At 39.3% G+C, this 20544-nt stretch overlaps 2 protein-coding genes across 2 annotated transcripts in view; one reads left to right on the top strand and one right to left on the bottom strand.

Moving 5' to 3' along the window:
* Positions 1-5675, top strand: part of LOC138966490 (regulator of MON1-CCZ1 complex-like) — a 36151-nt gene extending 30476 nt beyond the window's left edge. Inside the window, exon 22 of the mRNA XM_070338758.1 lies at positions 2252-5675. Coding sequence (XP_070194859.1) covers positions 2252-2334 — 83 coding nt within the window. The 3' untranslated portion in view covers positions 2335-5675. The remainder of the gene's footprint in view (positions 1-2251) is intronic.
* A 173-nt stretch (positions 5676-5848) lies between these two features.
* The window catches only part of LOC138966491 (very long chain fatty acid elongase 2-like), a 34612-nt gene continuing 19916 nt past the window's right edge, over positions 5849-20544 (bottom strand). The window contains exons 5-7 of the mRNA XM_070338759.1: positions 18412-18583; positions 14414-14538; positions 5849-13992 (exon numbers count right to left, since the gene is read on the bottom strand). Of these exons, the coding sequence (XP_070194860.1) occupies positions 13720-13992; positions 14414-14538; positions 18412-18583 (570 nt within the window). The 3' untranslated portion in view covers positions 5849-13719. The remainder of the gene's footprint in view (positions 13993-14413; positions 14539-18411; positions 18584-20544) is intronic.

The following is a 20544-nucleotide window of genomic DNA, read 5'->3' as shown; positions in this document are numbered from 1 at the left end:
GACTTTGGTATTGCATTTCAGCTTGGAGGCTTAAAAATTGATTGATGACTTTGGTCATTAAAAATCTGAAAATTGTAATTATAAAAAACGCTCGCGCTGGACCCTAGTACTCTTCAGACTGGCTCGCTCAATAAATATAAATGTTTGGAATGTCTGTGGTGTGAATGTTGGTTTCTGACCAGAAATGCAGATCTATCTCTGGCCGATTCATAGATTCAACTTACAAACTGCGACCTCATCTGTGATCAAATGGCCAAGCAATGCGTGAAATCTTTTATTCTAAAGCCTTATGGCTCGTTTCGACAAGCATTAAACGGATGAAATTAACCACATGCAGTTTATTCTTCAGAAAAATGCACACAAAAAATGGGTTGGGTTCGGTGATTTGTACATAAACGTCTTCCTCGCGATAGATTCGCTTATTATTTTGTCTTATGAAGCCGTCATCAACACGAACACAATGATTGCAGAAGCAAACTCTGTACCTACACGACCGAGACACAAGACTGATTATTTCACAGCTGCAATGAGAATAGAGAACAAAGACGTTTTGGGTAAGCTTACTCACGTCAGGTCTTCACTGACAAGCTAGGAACAGACGGAAAATTCCGAACAAAAGTAAATGACGTCAAAGTCTCTTTCGCTTTGCGTGTAACTTTGTCATGACATATTTTTGTGTGACGCGTTCGGCTGTTCTATCAGGTCAATGGCTGCGTGTTGCCCCGCCGGTGTGAACTCCTCCTACGGCCAAGTCGTTTTTGTGGTTTATTTCGCATTTAGGTCCCAGGTAACATTAGGAAGTTTTAATACGATCAATCGGACTTATTATCAAGTTAGTGTATCAACTTTTGAACGAACTGCGCCCAGTAGTTTCCCAGCAATAAGCTGTTAAGTGGAGAAAGACACACAGACACACACACACACAGACACACAATTAAAGTCTGCTGAGCCCTTGTACTAGCGTACTCGGGGGAAATTATTTTTTTATAAAACGATTCAAAATTACGTTCATCTTATTTTTTTATCATTTTCTGATTCCAAAAACATATACATATGTTATATTCAGATTAAAAACAAGCTCTGAAAATTAAAAATATAAAAATTATGATCAAAATAAAATTTCCGAAATCGATTTAAAAACAATTTCATCGTATTCCTTGTCGGTTCCTGATTCCAAAAACATATAGATGTGATATGTTTGGATTAAAAACACGCTCAGAAAGTTAAAATGAAGAGAGGTACAGAAAAGCGTGCTTTGCAGCACAGCGCAACCACCCCCGCGCTAAACAGGCTCATTAATTTCACTGCCTTTTGCACGAGCAGCGGATTACGGTCATTGTGAAAAAGTGCAGTGCGTTCAGTTTCATTCTGTGAGTTCCACAGCTTGACTAAATGTAGTAATTTCGCCTCACGCGACTTGTTTAGGTCCTAAAAGGGGGGTTCCACTGTAGTTCGAAAGAATGTTGAATGTAAGTGACAAGGCTTGCATTTTTGAGGAGTGTGCAAGGGTCTTGTGATTGCTAATCATTATCTAGGAGAGCCCGGGAAATGGGGGAACGGAAATGAAGAAGAGATTATAAGAGGAGTCTTCTTCAGACGTGACATTTTTATGTATTTTTTTTTTGCGGGGGGGGGGTAATTTTTAAAGCCCCAGGATCCACTCTCAAGATTTGTCCTAACCAGTAAAGAAAAACTTGGGGTAGATATAGGTATGTATACAATGTCAGTAGCCTCCTCTCAAGTGCTGATTTTGACTAACAAAAGCACACACACAAATTCAGCTTTAGAAATGTCAGAATCCTGTGTTTATTTTTTCGTGAAATTTTACTTTTGCTTCTTAATTTCTACCTTACTATCTATGTATTGTTTTGTTATTGTTTTCTTTTCTGTTTTCTTTGTGTGTGTGTGTGTGTGTGTGTGTGTGTGTGTGTGTGTGTGTGTGTGTGTGTGTGTGTGTGTGTGTGTGTATGTGTCTGCTCGCGTGTGTGTTTGCATGTGTCTGCTTGCGTGTGTGTGAAAAAGAAACATCTTTATTTCCGCTAGGAGATGAGGGTCCTTCCATGTGAACATTCCCATCCTCTTCTACCCAGACACAGTGGAGAGTGTTCTCTCCAATAGAAGTCTGTGGGCACATGCATGGTTTATGTGTGTATTTGTGTTTGTGCGTCTTTTTTTATGTCAATGTGCAAAACTGTCAGAGCCAGTCGTGTTGAAATATAATATATTTGCTCTTTTTGTTTTTTCCTGCCAGGTGAACACTGTGAAGAGTATGTGCAGAAATTTGGGACACTGTTTGGCACAGATGCCTTGATGATGGTACCAGTCAACCAGTGATCGAACAGCAATGGTGCAAGAGAAAACAGAAAAGTCAAATGTGATATTCGTCTGACAGGTACCTGTAGAAAAGGCTTCAAGAAGCTTTCTGATGGTAGAGGCTGTACTGGAGAATGTACCAGTAGTTACTGTTACTCATCCTCTTGTTCCATTAGATTATGGACAGAGATGACAAAGGTGAAAACAGTCAAAGGAGGCCCCATGTCGTGTTCTGGAACTCTGATCAAAAACTTGCTACGACAGGTTAGAGAGCATTTGGTTATTGAAAGAGAAAGCAGAGATACAAATAAATAATCTGTGTTTTTTTAGCCATTCGGGATAGGTAGATTTTGTGCTAAGCTTCAAGAAGGATGAAAGGAAAAAGATTGCTGAGAATGGTGAAATAAACTGCGCGTTTTAAAGAAACTATACTGTTCAAAAAAAGAAACGCATAGTTGCTACTTGCCAAATTTGTTTTATTTGTCGAAAAAATTAACAGAAAATCCAATATTTAGATTATTTGTTTGAAATTTGGTATGGACACAGTTGAATGCACACACAGTTCATTTGCATCTTCAAATCAATCAGTCAATCAATACGATTGGGTGCCGAGGCTGTCAAGTCAGTAGGGGGTGTGACTGCCTTGAGCAGCAACAACTGCCCGGCACCTTCTGGGCATGGACTGGATCAGATGCCGGATAACTTGCTATGGGATGGTGTCCCACTCCTCCTGAAGTGCCTGCAATAGATCGCGGTGATTTGCCGGCGCTTCTTCTCGCCTGCGCACACGTCTGTCCAATTCATCCCAGAGGTGTTCTATCGGGTTCATGTCTGGCGACATGGATGGCCAGGGAAGCACCTGGACATGGTGGTCGGTGAGGAACTGGGTGGTGAGTCGTGCTGTGTGCGGGCGAGCGTTGTCCTGCTGGAATATGGCATCCTGGTCAGCCAGAAGAGGAAGGGCGTGTGGGCGCAGAATTTCCTCCACGTATCGCTGGGCAGTTATGCGCCCTTGGACGTGCACCAGGGTGCTCCTTCCAGCGGTATTGATCGCCCCCCACACCATGACGCCTCCACCACCATGAACGGGTGCCTCATCAACACAGTTGGGCGCGTAACGTTCGTTTACTCTCCGGTAGACCCTCCTCCGACCATCATGTCGCTGGAGCAGGAAGTAGGACTCGTCGCTGAACCACACGTGTCTCCAGTGATTCCGGACGGTCCAGCGAAGGTGCTGGTTGCCCCACTGCACTCGGTTCTGGCGATGGCGGCGGGTGAGGACAGCTCCTCTGTGAGGTCTGCGAGCTCTCAAACCAGCTTCATGCAGGCGGTTCCGCACGGTCTGGTCCGATAATCGGTGTGGCCCGGGGAGAGCCTGGACAGAAGATGAGGCCGACAGGAAACGATTCCGGAGGTGGCGGAGCCGTATGAAGCGGTCGTGAGCAGCAGTTGTCGCCCTTGGTATTCCCGCTCGTGGCAAGTCAGCAACGGAGCCAGTGGCTTGAAACCTGACCCACAGTCTACTGATGGTGCTCTGGGACACGTGGAAGTGCCTGGCGATTGCACTTTGACTTTGGCCTGCTTGTAAACGACCCAATGCAATTTGGCGGTCTTCTCTGCTCAATCGGGCCATCTTTCGTCGCTGAATTGTCGTCTGATTTCTTTGTGGCGAACAATCCGCTTTTATGGGTTTTGGAAGACATGGTGAGAGCTCAATATTCCCCGAGTTTCACGAGATTACACTGAAGCATGACGAGTGGTCATGCCAAATGAGCAATTTTGACATTGTAGCCACTGATAACGCATGCGTCACGTGCAGAGCTCACTTGTGGCAATGGACGAAAGGTCGACGACCAGATAAACATTTTCTGCAGTTTGGTGGATATCCTTGTAGCCATATTGCTAAATTAACCAAATATTACAAGCTATGCGTTTCTTTTTTTGAACAGTATACATGTTTAAGAAGATCTCATCTGATCTAAATTCTGGGCTTGGCCAAAATGGATATTTAGAAATAAATGGAAGCAGTGCAGGTGCTTGCAAAGCAGACGATGTTAGTGTTAGTGGTTTGATGAATCTCCTGTTAAGTGCAGAAACATTTGAGTTGCAAAAGACATGGTACAGTGACGATACGGTGAATGAAATAAGAGCTTCCAGCTGATTCATTGCTGCAGCACTTCGAAATGAAGTTTTTATCAGTTGTGGGATTAAGAGGTAGTACATGTTCACATGTTAGTTGAAATTTTGTTTTCTGATTTTGAACACAGTTATGTTTTATTGTTTGAATTGTTCCAGAAGAAGAGTTTACTCTTGAAACTGTTCTAGAAGCAGAATATACTAGTCTTTGAATTACCTAAGAAGCTTACGCAGCCCAATTGTAAAAGCTGTGAGAGCATTTTAGTTCTGTAAGGTTTCAGAGAGATGCTCCAGCAAGCAGTATTGAGAGTACAGATTGAATTTTGGATATACACTTTGTCAACATTCCACTGTGGCACATTTCTCTTTCTTCTTGTTCACTGTAGCTAAAGATACTGTCAGTGCACACCTGAGACAAAGGGTACCGTCTTCAGGTTTTGTCTGGAGTAGAGTTACCGAGGAACACACTTTAGTTGCTTTTTTTTCTCCATTTTCATGATTCCATTTTTCACTTACCTGAGCGGCGGTCACGTGATCCCTGTAAAAGAAATATTTAATCCAAAAGGTGATCCTGAAGGTTAAGTGAACGGTCTTAACTGGCATATACAGTTTTAATTAAATGACACAGGAATTAATGCTTTAATTTGGGTTTTAAATTTGTTGCAATAATTTTTTGGCCAACTTTATATAAGCAGGCATGGGAATAGAAAAAATAAAAAAATGCTAAACATTTGCAAGGAATAGCAAAGTCGACGGCACGAAGCGCCTATTCTTTACTAGGGGGGTCCGGGGGCATGCTCCCCCGGAATATTTTTTCTCTCCAAAGAACCCAAATGGTGCAATTTGATGTCATCCGAGCTCCAAGTTTGCCATTAAATTCAGTTTTTATAACCATTTTTGCCTCCCCCACTTGTTTTTTCGGCACACTTTTGCTTTTGGCAGACAATTCCCATGCCTGATATAAGGAGTTACAAGTTAATCCTGTTATTTCTCAGTCCCTCAAGCAGAGGGCATGTCTTAGTCATGTTCTGCCTCCAATACATTTCAGTCTGTCCTTTGACTGTTTTAGTGCTTACATGCAGTAGTGTGTGTGTGTGATGTGCTTGATGCTCTGTGAAAATGAAGTATGGATATTTTGTCGTTGATTGGCTTTTATTTAAAGGTGAGTGTCATTTGTACTGGACTGCATGGTCATGGGGAATAAAAAATGTTAATATAAAAATCTTCTTTAACAGTCTGTTATTGTTTTCTCAATATTTTTACTTGTTGTGGTGAGAATGGTTGTTGGTTGAAACCAGACAAAATGGGTAGAATCCAGCGTTGATTTAGCAAATTCTACATAAAATGTTACAAATTGTGAAAGCTTACACACACACACACACACACTTGGAACAGTTAAGGAAATTCAGAATTTATTCACAGCGACTTACTCAAAACAAAACACAAAACTTGCATGAACTTTCTGTCAAAGCTGCAAGTCACATACAATTTAGGAGTGCACTCACAAACACAAAACACAATGTTTTTATGAACAAATCTTGTCATAACCCATGTATACATTACAGCAATTCTTGCATACATTGTACTTTACTCACTAGAAAAGTTTGTCCCTTCTTTACAGATGGGATATATATATATAAAAAAAAAACATCAAAGTTTGAATATCATTGTACACTTCCAAAACAAGCAATATCAATTTCTGAAATGCAGAAGTCTTGTCAACTTGAATTTGTAATTTGAAACGTAAATTATTGAACACAGCTGCTTCGTAGATTAATGTTTGCGATAATTACAGAAAGTATTGTTTGCACGGTACTAAGTGTAAGTATGAAGACTAGATTTCCCTGCTCAAATTCATAGTGCTTCGGTTGTTGGACCAGAGGCCAATTAAATCATTGAGTATGATTTTCTCAGTTGTATGATGCCAGGCAGTTTAATCACCAATATTGAATATTTAGTGTTAAAAAAAACTTCACAATATTAATAATGTACTACGGTCACATTGCCTTTTATTTTAAACCATTATCATGACCTAGTACATGCAAGACTAGTATGCAGTTTAACACAATGAAATATTATTATACACACTTTGGATTCTCTTCATGGACAAAACAAATCAACAACACACTTTCGTGCAGAAGAAAGATTGGCTTATTATCACCTCAATCAGTCATCATGAAAAGTGATTTGCAGAGACAAATATTAGGAGCGTGCATTTCAAATTGCTGTTACTATTATACAGAATCTCACAGAGTGCAAATGACAGAATGAAACTACTTTCCTCTATTCGATGTATCTTCAAACCCAGATAAAGTACATCTTTAAAAGTTGGGAAGATTCTTACTTGTTGGTTGGGTTTCATGTTTCAATTTATAATCTTTGCCCCCTTTTTTTTACGGGCAGGGATGGAGAGGGTGAATGTTGCTGATGACCTTACAAAGTTTACAGACAAATAAAACTGACAAGAGCTTAGAAGTCAAAACTTTAAGATGCTCAGGATCAAGACTTACATGGTCAGTGGTTGTGCATAGAATGGCCTTTCATGTTCCGAGACCTGCAGTCGGTATATATATGGGTCATTCTCAGAAATGGTGGTCCAGTGAGAGTGAGTAGGGGTGACACATTTGAAATCATGAAAAAGTAAATTAAAATTATTTCTACCACGACTTTTTTCATCTGAATCTATTCCTGAGACATTAAAGCATTGTTGTATGTCAATGAAAATGGTTTCTATACGTTGGTGTTGTTTTTGTGTGCTTTTCAATTGCGAAGTTCGGCCGTTTCCGGATCGCCGAAGCGTTACACGACTTTCGTGATCAACAATATGTTCAGTCTCATGGCTAAATGCAAACATGCAAACACCAACAAATTACTGCAATCGACAGTCAGGAGTTCAGTCTTGGACGTAGCAACACATCTTTGCAAAAACTCACGCTGAATTTGAAGTTACGGGCTTCGAACAAAAAATTCTGAATGTCGTAACGCATCGTATCCCGACTCGACGCGCGAACATCGGACAGCAATGTGCTCCATGACTTTGCCACATCACGGCTATTTTTAGCTCTTTGGCGCACAGGAAGTTCGAACAAGAAAATAGTCCTTTGAATCACAGCCAAATATTCACAGAAAACACCAGAATCATATCATTTGCTGGGCGGGGGATATAGCTCAGTCGGTAGCGCGCTGGATTTGTATCCAGTTGGCCGCTGTCAGCGTGAGTTCGTCCCCACGTTCGGCGAGAGATTTATTTCTCAGAGTCAACTTTGTGTGCAGACTCTCCTCGGTGTCCGAACACCCCCCGTGTGTACACGCAAGCACAAGACCAAGTGCGCACGAAAAAGATCCTGTAATCCATGTCAGAGTTCGGTGGGTTATAGAAACACGAAAATACCCAGCATGCTTTCCCCGAAAGCGGCGTATGGCTGCCTAAATGGCGGGGTAAAAACGGTCATACACGTAAAATTCCACTCGTGCAAAAAACACGTAGTGTACGTGGGAGTTTCAGCCCACGAACGCAGAAGAAGAAGATATCATTTGCTGAAACTCATGGTGTCGTTTCCCGACCTACGTTACGACTGAAGATAGTTTTTACTTAATTGTCGAGCCTGCAAAGCTTTGTCACAAACTTACACACCGCGGATGGCGACAATGTAGTGTCGGAAGGATATCAAGTGCAAACAGTCTCTCAAAGCGCGAAGTTTAGCGGAACAAAGCAGCCAAGAAGTTTTCGTATCCTCTGATTGTCGATGTTCGACATTCATCAAGTACTTAAAATGGGTAATCTGAACGCAACAGGAACTTTCAACAAATACAGCAAACTCTGACGAATTGTGTTTTGTGTAGTTATTTTGGGTCAGACAGGTTTTGCCGGCAGGAAAGGCCAAACAGTGCAGATTCATGTCTGTCGCACAGGAACCGAAAGTGGTTCAAGCATTTCGTTTCTGTGTTACGACATTCACCTTAGTCAGTTCCAAATGTCATTTTTTTACCAATATTAGTTGAAGTCCTTACCTTTCATAACTAGAATGTGTTGGGTAGAACACAAAAATACTGCAGAACTGATAAAAAATGCACAAAGTATTGAAGGCTTAGGTGGTTTAAAGTTGGAATTTGGTTTCCATGTTACAACATTCATCACGTAAATACAACACTTTAAAACGTCTCTTATTCAGCAACCAATTACTCTTGTTGTCTAATTTTTGCATTATTATGTATAGCAAACAATAGACTTCATAGTAAAAACAATTATTTTGTATTTCTTGACACTTTATTTTTTACTTTGTATGTAACACTTTGGACCACCATTTCTGAGAATGACCCATATATATATATAATCTTCCCTTTTCTCCTCACTTTTTCCATCATCAAATATACGACATAATAAAGAATTATTATATTGTATTTTTTTTTAATAATTTCTTGTTACCAGACATGTAAACAGTGTTAATTTATTTATTCTGCCTGATCACATTATAATCCCTACCAGTCAATGTAAAGTTTCTATTGTTACCCTTTGTTATTTCGTTTTCTCACAGAATATAATTCACTAATAATACAGAAAACTTTCTTTCTTTATTTGGTGTTTAACGTCGTTTTCAACAGCTCAAGGTTATATCGCGACGGAGGGAAGGGGGGTGATGGAATAGAGCCACTTGTTTCTTGTTTACAAAAGCACTAATCAAAAATTTGCTCCAGAGGCTTGCAACGTAGTACAATATATTACCTTACTGGGAGAATGCATTTAGTTTCCAGTACAAAGGACTTAACATTTCTTACATACTGCTTGACTAAAATCTTTACAAACATTGACTATATTCTATACAAGAAACAAAAAGTAAGTTTCAAACTTGTATATTTAAAGTACACACATCACAGTCTCGTGCACCCAAATGAATTAACAACCCCGACTTGCACAGGCATTAGGGACCAACAAAACACAGACTAGACATGATAAGAAAATCAGTTTTGTTCATTTTTGACCTGAACCAAAAGTTGAGATCATAAATGTAACAGAATATCTACGGAAAAAACACTCCAAGAGTGTCAACGAACAACAACAAACTATATATATCGCAGGAATGTTTTCACTTGGAGGAATCTACTTCCGGGAATAAACTATAAAGTCAACCATTGGGTGAGGATAAATGCATTACAAGATTTGCGTCTGAAAAGACGAAATGAAAGAAAATTTAAGAACCACAAAATATCATTGCTGCCTCTTAGACAACCATAATGGCAACAACAAAAACACCCTATAAATGTAAGATTTGATGGTAAATATTTCTGAGTTTTGAAAGAAATAAAACAGGCACAATAAAAGCATGTCCATTTTGCTGTGGTTTGTAACTTTAGCCATAATCTGGATTGTCCTGCAATCACATGTGGGAAAATGTGCGTACAGTGTAACAGACAACTTCTTCAATATGGAAAGAAATAATAAAAAGAACACTTTATTTTTTATTTACTCATATGCATAATTAATCTTTTTTGAAATCATTGCACATACACACACACAATAACGCATCAAAATATCAAGACACAAAATTAAATCCGAACAGCTGTATTCACAACAAATTATAGAGTACACCAATGAAAATATATGTCATTTTTGTTCCCAGCGACAAACATAATGAAATCATTAATTTGCTCTTCAGCAATTTATTTATTTATTAATAAAACAATCCAACAGACAAGTTACAAAACAGTTTGGCCTTAGTGAAAACATCAACTTTAACAAAAAATATTGTAACACTAGTAAAAGGAGCCCTTAATAATGTTGCAACTAAAAAAAAAGAAATGGCACATGTCAAACATTTTTCTTGTAACCGATTCAAAATAGCCCTTAAAATGTTGCAACTTAAAAAAAACCAAGAAATTGCACATGTCTTCAGATCAGAACATTCCGATTATAGCTTATAATTCTTATGAAACAGAAAAAGAAGAGCAAGAACACTACCACTTTCATGTCATAACTGATAATCTAAACGTATGTGCATTAACCCTTTAAAAAAAAATGGTCACGATGCAGTACAAGTTTAAAACATGCGTATTACCAAAAAAGTATGCATCAAATGACAAGAGAAGAACCATTATTGTCATAAAATAAAACAAAATAAAATTAATCTAAGGACCATTTACCGTGCATCATGACTATAAACAAAGTAGTAAGTGGCAAAACCAGGAATGAAAATGACTCCTAGACCAGAATTCAAAATCCCTGATACAATGTACTAAGTGGTCCCCTTTGCCTGCCTGTGGAAGTTGGCACACAAACTGCAATATTGTCCGCTATTACACAGAACAGAACTAATTTGGAACATCAGTGGTTTTGGCAGCATTGCTGTGTGTGTGTGTGATGGTTGGTGTGTGTGATGGTTGGTGTGTGTGATGGTTGGTGTGTGTGTTAGTGTGTGTGTGTGTGTACCTCCCACACACCAACATTGTACACCTCCCTTGCACACCTGCCAGTATTGATTGGAATGAAGTTATTGGAGCAAGTTCTATAACAATCCTGATTCCCACTTGATAATAACCAATGACATTTTTTCTCTTCAAAAAGTGTAAGGCTTCAGCGTTAGCACAATGGTCCCAAGGACAAGGATGTTCTGGTGTCCTTTTATGGTCGACTGATCTGGGGTCAATGTACAGTATTCAAGTTGCCTGCAACATGGCTGCCATTTTACTCCTCATTAAGGCGCATGTTAATATCCGTTCATCTGCACCATAAACTGATTCCTGTGACGCTAGCCGGCATACTTTGAAAGCTTCCAGGCCTGTCAACCCTTGGAAAACCTTAAGTGTAACATAAAATAAGTAGTAGCAATTTACTTTTTTTTTTTTTTTTCAGCAAAGCAAACAGTGGTTTAGTGCAGCACTGTCTAAAAATTATTCACAGATCCCCATTAACTCTTACCAGTTCGGGGGTTTTAGGGCATATTTTACAGTGCTGTTGGTGCCTACTTGCCGAGTGGCTATCTGGGGTCATATTCTAAATGAAATATAGAAAGTTATATATCAAATGAAAGGAAAATGAATAAGCTTTTCATATTTGCAAAGAGAATTGTGCTATCTTTAAAGGTAAAAATGTTATGGGGGTGACATGATTTTTGTTGAAATTTGTACGTCCATTTTTTGGAACACGTGACAAACACAAAGAAGACATTTTTTTTGTGTTCAGTTTATTTTAGATATGCTGCTAAATAGTCTGTTTTGGCATTCATTTTACATAACATAGCAAAGTTTTATTGAGTTTTGCTGATAAACAAAAAAGTTATTGTCACCTGAATACCCCCACCCAAATTTCAAAGTTGGACGTACGCATGCCTAAGGCACACAAAAAAAAATAGTCTGTTTACGGTATCCCGACCGACCCTATTTTTCCCCGCGACCCTAGACTGTTTTTTGGTATTTGGGAGAAAAAAAAAAATTTGGGGCAAAATAACAAATATGGATTTTTGAAAAAAAAAAGAAAGTCTTTTTTTATTTGGCAAAATAACTTAAAAATATGTTTTTTTGGGGGAAAACAAAAGCAAAAACAAAAAACAAAAAAAGTCCCGACCTACCGACCCTATTTTATTGGCCTATGTTACCGTTAACAGACTTTTTCTTTTTTTTTTTGTTGCCTAATAATGCATTCCAATAACTTATAACAAAAACCCAGCTTGTTTTTGTCATAAAGTGTGTCTAACATATGAGTTTATCCACTGTCCGACCCATCCAATGTAAAATAACACATTTTTTTTCCCGATAATTAGATAATTGGTCAGTGGAAAACTACAGGGGGGGGGCAACGTAAGCTTGCTTACGATGGGTAAGGGAGCGAACTGGTAAGAGTTAAGGCTATTTCACGCAAGAATATATATATTTTCAAAAAGTTAATTTAGAAAAAAAAGAAACAAAATGGCTGTCTGCAGTGCTACTTTTCAGTGTGGACAATGTTTTATGACACAAATTCTGACCGCTATATGGAGTAAGAATCAGAAAAGAGTACCAGGGCTCACAAGAAAGAGCAAATCATTGCATACTTGTGATTATTTGTTTGAGCGTAGAAATTAATTCTAAGCTTCGCGTAACAGCATAGCAATTTGTCTTAAAACGTTGCATGCTAAGCTGAAAGCGTAACAGTTGGCTTCGCAAAACTTAAAACCTGGGGCAAATGTTCAATAAACCGTGCAGTTATTGGTGCTGGAGCACATATGAAGAATGGTACACTGATCTGCAGCCAATGAACCCAAATGATGATGGAGTATCTCAGCAATTGACTCCATGGTTCAACTTCCTCAGAAGTTGAACAAATAACCATGCAGGTATTGCTCTCTTTTGTGTATATAAAAAAAGTTTCAATATCATAAGTTAACGAATAATAATTCTCATGTTCAAATCAAATCTCATGATTGCAAGATTCTAAACAAACCTTTATTGCAAACGAAAACTATTTTTAACGCAATTGTTTATCTAAGCACCTCCCTCTGTGCATCTTAACCATGCGTAAGTAGATTTCTCTGATATAGAAAGCTCTGTACACTCTACAGAGAAAATATGGTCTAAAATACTGCAAAAATGTGCAACCATTCTTGTTCAGAATATTTCTAATTTTCCTGTGTGCAGGCTATAGTGTTCATTTTACAAGCTGTAAACACCGGTCAATTTGAAGGCGAAAACGGACAGAACTCTTGATTGGAAGAAAAAGAGTTATTTATATGATAACTTGATATTCATAAACTAATTTTCATTCTCATTTTTTTTGCTTTCGTATCTATCAGATTCTCCTTTTTACATTTAGTCAAGTTTTAAAACAAGCTCTGAAAATTAAAAATATAAAAATTATGATCAAAATTAAATTTCCGAAATCGATTTAAAAACAATTTCATCTTATTCCTTGTCGGTTCCTGATTCCAAAAACATATAGATATGATATGTTTGGATTAAAAACACGCTCAGAAAGTTAAAACGAAGAGAGGTACAGAAAAGCGTGCTATGCAGCACAGCGAAACCACTACCGCGCTGAACAGGCTCGTCAGTTTCACTCCGTTTTGCACAAGCGGCGGACTACGGTCATTGTGAAAAAATGCAGTGCGTTCAGTTTCATTCTGTGAGTTCCACAGCTTCACTAAATGTAGTAATTTCGCCTTACGCGACTTGTTCTTTCTGTCCTTAAATATCAAGCTCAAAGCATATTATCCTGCACAATCACAAGAAGCAGAGTAGTACTAGCCTGTCAATGAAACGATGAACATGCCACTAAGAGGAACCCTTACCCTACCCGCCACCTTACTCAGCTTTGACGCGCACTTCGCTCGCTTCTCCTACAGTGTGAGTGTTGCCGTTGGCTACAGGAGACCCGTTGGCTATATCCTTGCCCTTGGCGCCGCCGTTCTTCACCTTGTTTGAGCGGCGCTTGATATAGGCGTGGATGTAGAAGTTGCCGAAGAGGAAGAGCATGATGACCATGTAGCCTGCCAGCAGGTTCTGGCCCCAGCGTGGGAAGTCGCAGCCCACACGTATAGAGTTCACGGTGTGGGTGAAGGTGATGCAAAACTGCAACTGTAACACAAACAGTACCGAAACTGTAACAAACATTGACGTCGTCATGGAATTTGAGCGTAACTCGTTTTAAAACAGTTTTTCAGGAGAAGGACAAAACTGATTATTTCTTATTAATTCCTGATATGGATAGAAAGATCAAATAAAAAAGTTAAATTATGCATTGTCAATCATATTTAAGAGCATATTTTTCATGAAGAATAATTTACTTAGTCTAAAGCTCAAAAACATCAAAATCGCCATTAATCGAGTTGCGCCTAAATTCCACGACGACATCGATATACTGATAAAGTCTATTGGAAAATAATTCAGAGTAAGGGGGCTACGATTTGATGCTCCAGAAAATCATGAATCATAAAGTGTTTACTATCAGCAGAATCGATAACGGAACCAAGAGATTAGCTGCATAGTTGCGACTTACCAGCTGAAACCTAGTGATGTAGTGTTTCCACCATAGTTTGCCCTTGAGGGAAGGAATTGCTGATAGCCCGTAGTATGTGTACATGACAACATGTACTAGGCAGTTCATCCAGGCACCGAACCAAGCTGAAATACAGACATTTGACAACATCCTCAATCAAAACAAAAAACATTTTGTACAGGTTCTGTTAGGTGCAATTAGAGAAAAATCATGTTGCTATAATGGGGTAAACATTACTTTCTCCCATAGTCATAACAAAAAACCAATCCTTCACTCAGGATCAAACTGTCCCTTGTTTACTCTCATTACACACCTCATAAGGTAGTTAGGTCAGGTATACTTCAAATATCAATCAATCAATATGAGGCTTATATCGCGCGTATTCCGTGGGTACAGTTCTAAGCACAGGGGTTTATTTTTAATTTTTTTTTTAATTTTATGCAATTTATATCGCGCACATATTCAAGGCGCAGGGATTTATTTATGCCGTGTGAGATGGAATTTTTTACACAATACATCACGCATTCACATCGGCCAGCAGATCGCAGCCATTTCGGCGCATATCCTACTTTTCACGGCCTATTATTCCAAGTCACACGGGTATTTTGGTGGACATTTTTATCTATGCCTATACAATTTTGCCAGGAAAGACCCTTTTGTCAATCGTGGGATCTTTAACGTGCACACCCCAATGTAGTGTACACGAAGGGACCTCGGTTTTTCGTCTCAGCCGAAAGACTAGCACTTGAACCCACCACCTAGGTTAGGAAAGGGGGGAGAAAATTGCTAACGCCCGACCCAGGGTCGAACTCGCAACCTCTCGCTTCCGAGCGCAAGTGCGTTACCACTCGGCCACCCAGTCCCTCCAAATTTGCCAATAGTCCTGAGAGGTTACCCTCTTAGAAATTTGGGTTGCTTTCTCCCAAGGAAAAGCGAGCTACATACAGTACAGCGCTACCCATTTTTTTTGTCTTCTTCATGCATGCGTCCCTGCATTGCCCTGAAACTTTCGCTGTGTACTTAGGATTTTTATTGCGCGCATTTGGGTTGGAACCCATGCCTATAACGATGGACTGGTTTTAAAGTCATTGTGCTACTGACTGAGCTATAATTTCCCAATTTTTCTTTCTTTACTTGGTGTTTAACGTCGTTTTCAACCACGAAGGTTATATCGCGACGGGGAAAGGGGGGAGATGGGATAGAGCCATTTGTCAATTGTTTCTTGTTCACACAAGCACTAATCAAAAATTTGCTCCAGGGGCTTGCAACGTAGAACAATGTATTACCTTACTGGGAGAATGCAAGTTTCCAGTACAAAGGACTTAACATTTCTTACATACTGCTTGACTAAAATCTTTACAAAAATTGACTATATTCTATACAAGAAACACCCAACAAGGGTAAAAAGAGAAACAGAATCCGTTAGTCGCCTCTTACGACATGCTGTGATGTGTTAGAAGAGTTTATTTTTATGTGCTGTTTTACAGGTACATTTTATCAGTATGGAACATGTTCAGTTCGGGAACAGGGGTTGGAGAGGGGGGGTCCTAGGGGTTCCGATAGCTCTTAGAGTTTCATAGTTCTCACCATGTCTGTATAGTGTATGTATTAGTTACTGTGATACCAAATTGTCTTACCCATGTATGTATGATGCTATGCGCCAGTGATGTATGAATGCTATTTATTTTTGTTTTTATCACACAGCAAGCTGCTTTCCTCGTGTATTTTTTATGTTCATTCATGTACTGTACACTTGGCAATAAATTATTTATCTATCTATCTAAATTCTTCCCCCTAACCTGCGGGGGGCAATGTCCCAATATAGGTCCCAGATACCTGAGAGGACGTCAAGCCTCATAGTCAGACTGAGCTATCTCTCCATCCCAAAAAGCTGTGCTCAATTTGATCATGCATACACATGCAGTTCAACTCCTAAATTCAGCGCACCATAGGGAAACATATCAACAAGGGACTGTTTTCACTAAGAGTGGTTATTTGCACACAGCCCGCTCCCATTTTGCATGCTGCGTTTAGGAGTGGAACTGTATGAAATCTGTAACTTACACCAGTCAATTAAGGGAGGGGTTTTCCTATCCCAGGCATGGGAATTGAAAAAAGTAAAAACCGCTGAAAATTTGTAAGTAATATCAAAGTCGACGGCGAGAAGCTTAGCCTCACTTGGGGGGTTCGGGGGCATGCCCCCCCGGAAATTTTTTTTCTCCAAAGAACCATCTGAGCTCCAAATTTGCCATTAAATTCAGTTTTCAGAACAATTTTTGCCTCTCCCATTAATTTTTTCGGCGGAACAAAAAAACATTTCGGCGGAAATTTGCCTTTTGGCGGACAATTCCCATGCCTGCTATCCATATGTGACAGGGTGACGCAGTAGTCCCCCTTGTCACAGCAGCTGCTTTGCAAAGTTGTCAGTTGGCATGGAGCATTAGCTATTTATCGCTCGAATGTTGAATGGCTGATGGCTGATGGTGTGTTATAGAGAGCTGTTTGTGGGAAGGTCTGATTGCTGTTGTCTCGTCGTATGCTCTTGCAAACCTTTGAGATCACATGGCAGGATTTATAGGACTATTAATTCAGCTCAAACTCACTCTTGTTTGACTGGCTTTGCCTCCAAAGTTATAATTCACGTGTTTCATAAGTATTTGTATAATTATATATGTATTTGTATATCGTGCGCATGTGTGAGGTGTTTATTGGAATTGTAAAGCGCTTGGAGCTGTGAATCGGGACTTGCGTTATAGAAAAGTGATTTATTATTTAAGTTATTGAGACATCACAGTGCACTAAGAGATTGATAGAGCAAATCAAGAAAATTAATTATTGAACGAAGCGCAAAGCACCGAGTTCAATAATTATTTTCAAGATTTGCTCTATAAATCTCTTAGCGCACTGTGATTGTTTCAATAACGATATTTTCAGTAACGACAATAGATTAGAACGTTTGAAAAGGCACATTTTTCTGCCAGCGTTTGCATAAATTGTGGACAGGTCGAGTTAGATCTACTTTTGTGTGTGTCCGCTTTGCACATGTCGGGGGTATTGACGGTTTCATCGCCGACCATGCATTTTACGATTTGATTACCCTCTGTACCGTTTTATCGATTAGCAACTAACAGTATGAGTTACAGTTTTGCGAAATGTACCCGTTAGCATACAGTTTCACTTAAGTATTAATTATTGGTATAAAAAACAACATGTACCAAAATGTTCTATGCTCCCCAAAAAATGAACGACCCAAAGCAACTGAGTGGCGTCCCCTGATGTCAAACGACTCAAAGTGACACGTTGGTTCCCTCATTCACACAAAAATAAAGTTGGCATGTTATTTCTCGCAATGTACCTGCATTCATCTGGGAGGTTGGTGCTATGATTACATGGTAAGAATGTTTTGAAGCCTTCGCGTGTTCTGTTTACATCGTAGTTGTCTTGAAATATGCTTTTAGCCGCGGGAAATTTTAGGGTCAAGCATCATTGTTTGGTAATATGGAGACGATAAGCTGCATGCCACTAACACAGCGGCTGAGAAGAATCTTCGCAAGTCGAAAGAAGAGGCACAGATTCAGTGGCACAGGCGCCTGAAATCTGTCAGAAAAAACCCACTTCTGATTTTAGCCGCGGGAAATTTAGGGTGAAGCATCACTTGGTAATGTGGAGATGATAAGCTACATGTCATTAACACGGAGGATGAGAATCTTCTTAAAATCAAAAGAAGGGGCACAGCCTCGCTGCGGCTTTGGAAAAGGGCAGAAGAATACGCTCTCTGGAAAAGTTAGCGCACTACAAGAGTGCGCTAACAGTTTTAAGCGCATTGCCATTAGCCAATCAACTGTTTCACATCAGTCATGTGACACCAGTACTTACTGACAATTATTATTATTATATCATACCCTTTGATACATATGCAAGGCTATTTGCACACGACCCTTCATCTTTTGTAACAGCCTAGGCTTAGAAAGTAACACTGCATAGAATCCAAAACTTACACATTCCACCAGGGATAAACATAAGTGTCCACCACCAGATGTTGAGCATACTGGCGTGGTGAAAGACGTGAAGAAAGGTGACCTGTGCCATCTTCTTCCTCGCTATCATCAGAACTGTGTCCATTAATTCAATGGCCTTGGAGAAAAAGTACCACCATAACACGTTGGCCACCTGCATGGGTAGAAATAGATATGTCAGTGAAACTGAAAGCTAGTTTATAATAATAATGCACACTTATTAACCATACCTTCTATAAGAGCTTACGGCGATGTACACCAACAAAACACACACACCCACACAAATAAAAAAAAATGTTCTGATCGAGTTGTGAGAATGTGCAGTAAGATTGTGGGAGAGAGACAGATGTGTTAGACTGAGCTGTATGCATGAAGAGTGGCGCGAAAGGCTTGAGTGGTTGCCAACGACAAGACACATGTGCTTGCTGTATTACAATTTACATACAAACTTTTGCCATCCTCCAGAAATTCCTGTCTGCCAAAAGTGAAGACTGTGAGGGTTGAGAGATTCTTACCATTTTCCATCATTTTCTCAAACAGTACATTTTTCTTTATGTGATCCTGATACTGTCATTTAAGTTTTGATGACATAAATGCCTTTTTTTTTTTTTTTAATTCGTAAACCGTGAACATCAAGCTACGGGAACAGTCACACAAACTCAAAAAGTATAATTATTTGGAGGTCTTCGGATTATTTTTTTTGATCATGCACACATGTATACAAACACACACGTAGTCACGGACAGACAGATGCATAAACGCATGCGCTTGCACACCAGAACACCGTGCCAAAGACAAATTTCAAAAACAACACACCTAACAGCAGATCTTATATTAAAGAAAAAGGTTTCAATCGCTGCGCTTTGTGCAATTAACCTTGATAGTGCAAAGTGTGTGTCCTGACCACTCAGCCACCTTGATATGAGTTTTGAAGACGTAATCGTCTAAAAATAGAATAGCGTAGTGGAGTAAGATTTTACTTTTTATTTCTTCAAAGTCGTGAGGCTATGTCTTTTGAGCCCATGAAAGAATGTTTCTGAAACTTGGCACACATGTAATGACACCATTTTTTGCAAAGTGTACAAATTAAGTAACGTGCATGTCACATTTGTTTCTAGGACGTTACGAACGTTCAAATTGATTGATTGATCGATGGTTCAAATTTTTCACGGAAAACCGTTACAACGTCCATTCTCGGGTTCTGTTTGCTCCAAGTACTAGCGCGAATCCAGATGAGGGTCTTTGTTATCATTCTGTGAAATTTGGCGAGGCTGCTATTTGTAGTTTTAGATTTATTGCATATCAACTGCAGCTACCCAGCAAAAACACGACAAAAACCCTGGATTTGTTGCTGTTTTTCAGGATTGTGGTCGCTCTCTTTTACACGCTAAATCAGCCTGACTTAGCGACGGATTTGAAAGAAATGTGTATGAACTGTTAGGTTAGACACCAAATAAACTTTTGGATGTAAAAAATGTAAAATATCATTCAGTTTAAGACACTGTTTCGACGGTTGAAAGTGAATCATGCCGACAAAAAACGCCATTTTTGAGGGTATGCGTGGTTACAGACCTGTGACGTCATACCAAAATATTATTCAGATTCCAGAAATACATTTTTGAGCAGAAGAAAGACTGATCTTCAAATACACATATATTTCTGACCAAAAAACTGCTGTTTAACATCTGGGCTATACCACTGAAAAAATATCCTTAACTTTTTGGGCTCAGTGTACCAACAGTCAGCAGCCCAGCTGCTTCCCTTGCAGAGCAGGATTTCTGTCTGAATTTTATTTCACAGATTGACATAGATGTAACTTACAAAATAAATTCAACAAAACATTGCCACTCGACACAAAAAACAGCCAGTGTTGATTTTTGGTATGGGTCCAAGTGGAAGGATGATCTTATCACATGTAAAAGCCTGGCAAGATTCATGGTGTTGTTTATGATTGCTCACACGAGAAGAAAGGTACATTTACATTTAAATGTAAAGCAAAATGGTGAAAGCGTTTTTCAGACTACCAATCTGTAGTATCTACTGTGTGAAAAACAAAAGTCACACAGAAGACCACAGATATAATACAATGTGCCGCATAATCAATGTAACAGATAC

The sequence above is a fragment of the Littorina saxatilis genome, linkage group LG5 (genome assembly GCF_037325665.1).
Source record: "Littorina saxatilis isolate snail1 linkage group LG5, US_GU_Lsax_2.0, whole genome shotgun sequence".
Taxonomy (NCBI): domain Eukaryota; kingdom Metazoa; phylum Mollusca; class Gastropoda; order Littorinimorpha; family Littorinidae; genus Littorina; species Littorina saxatilis.
The sequence above is the reverse complement of the archived record's forward strand: the minus strand, read 5'-3'. Positions and strand labels throughout refer to the sequence as shown.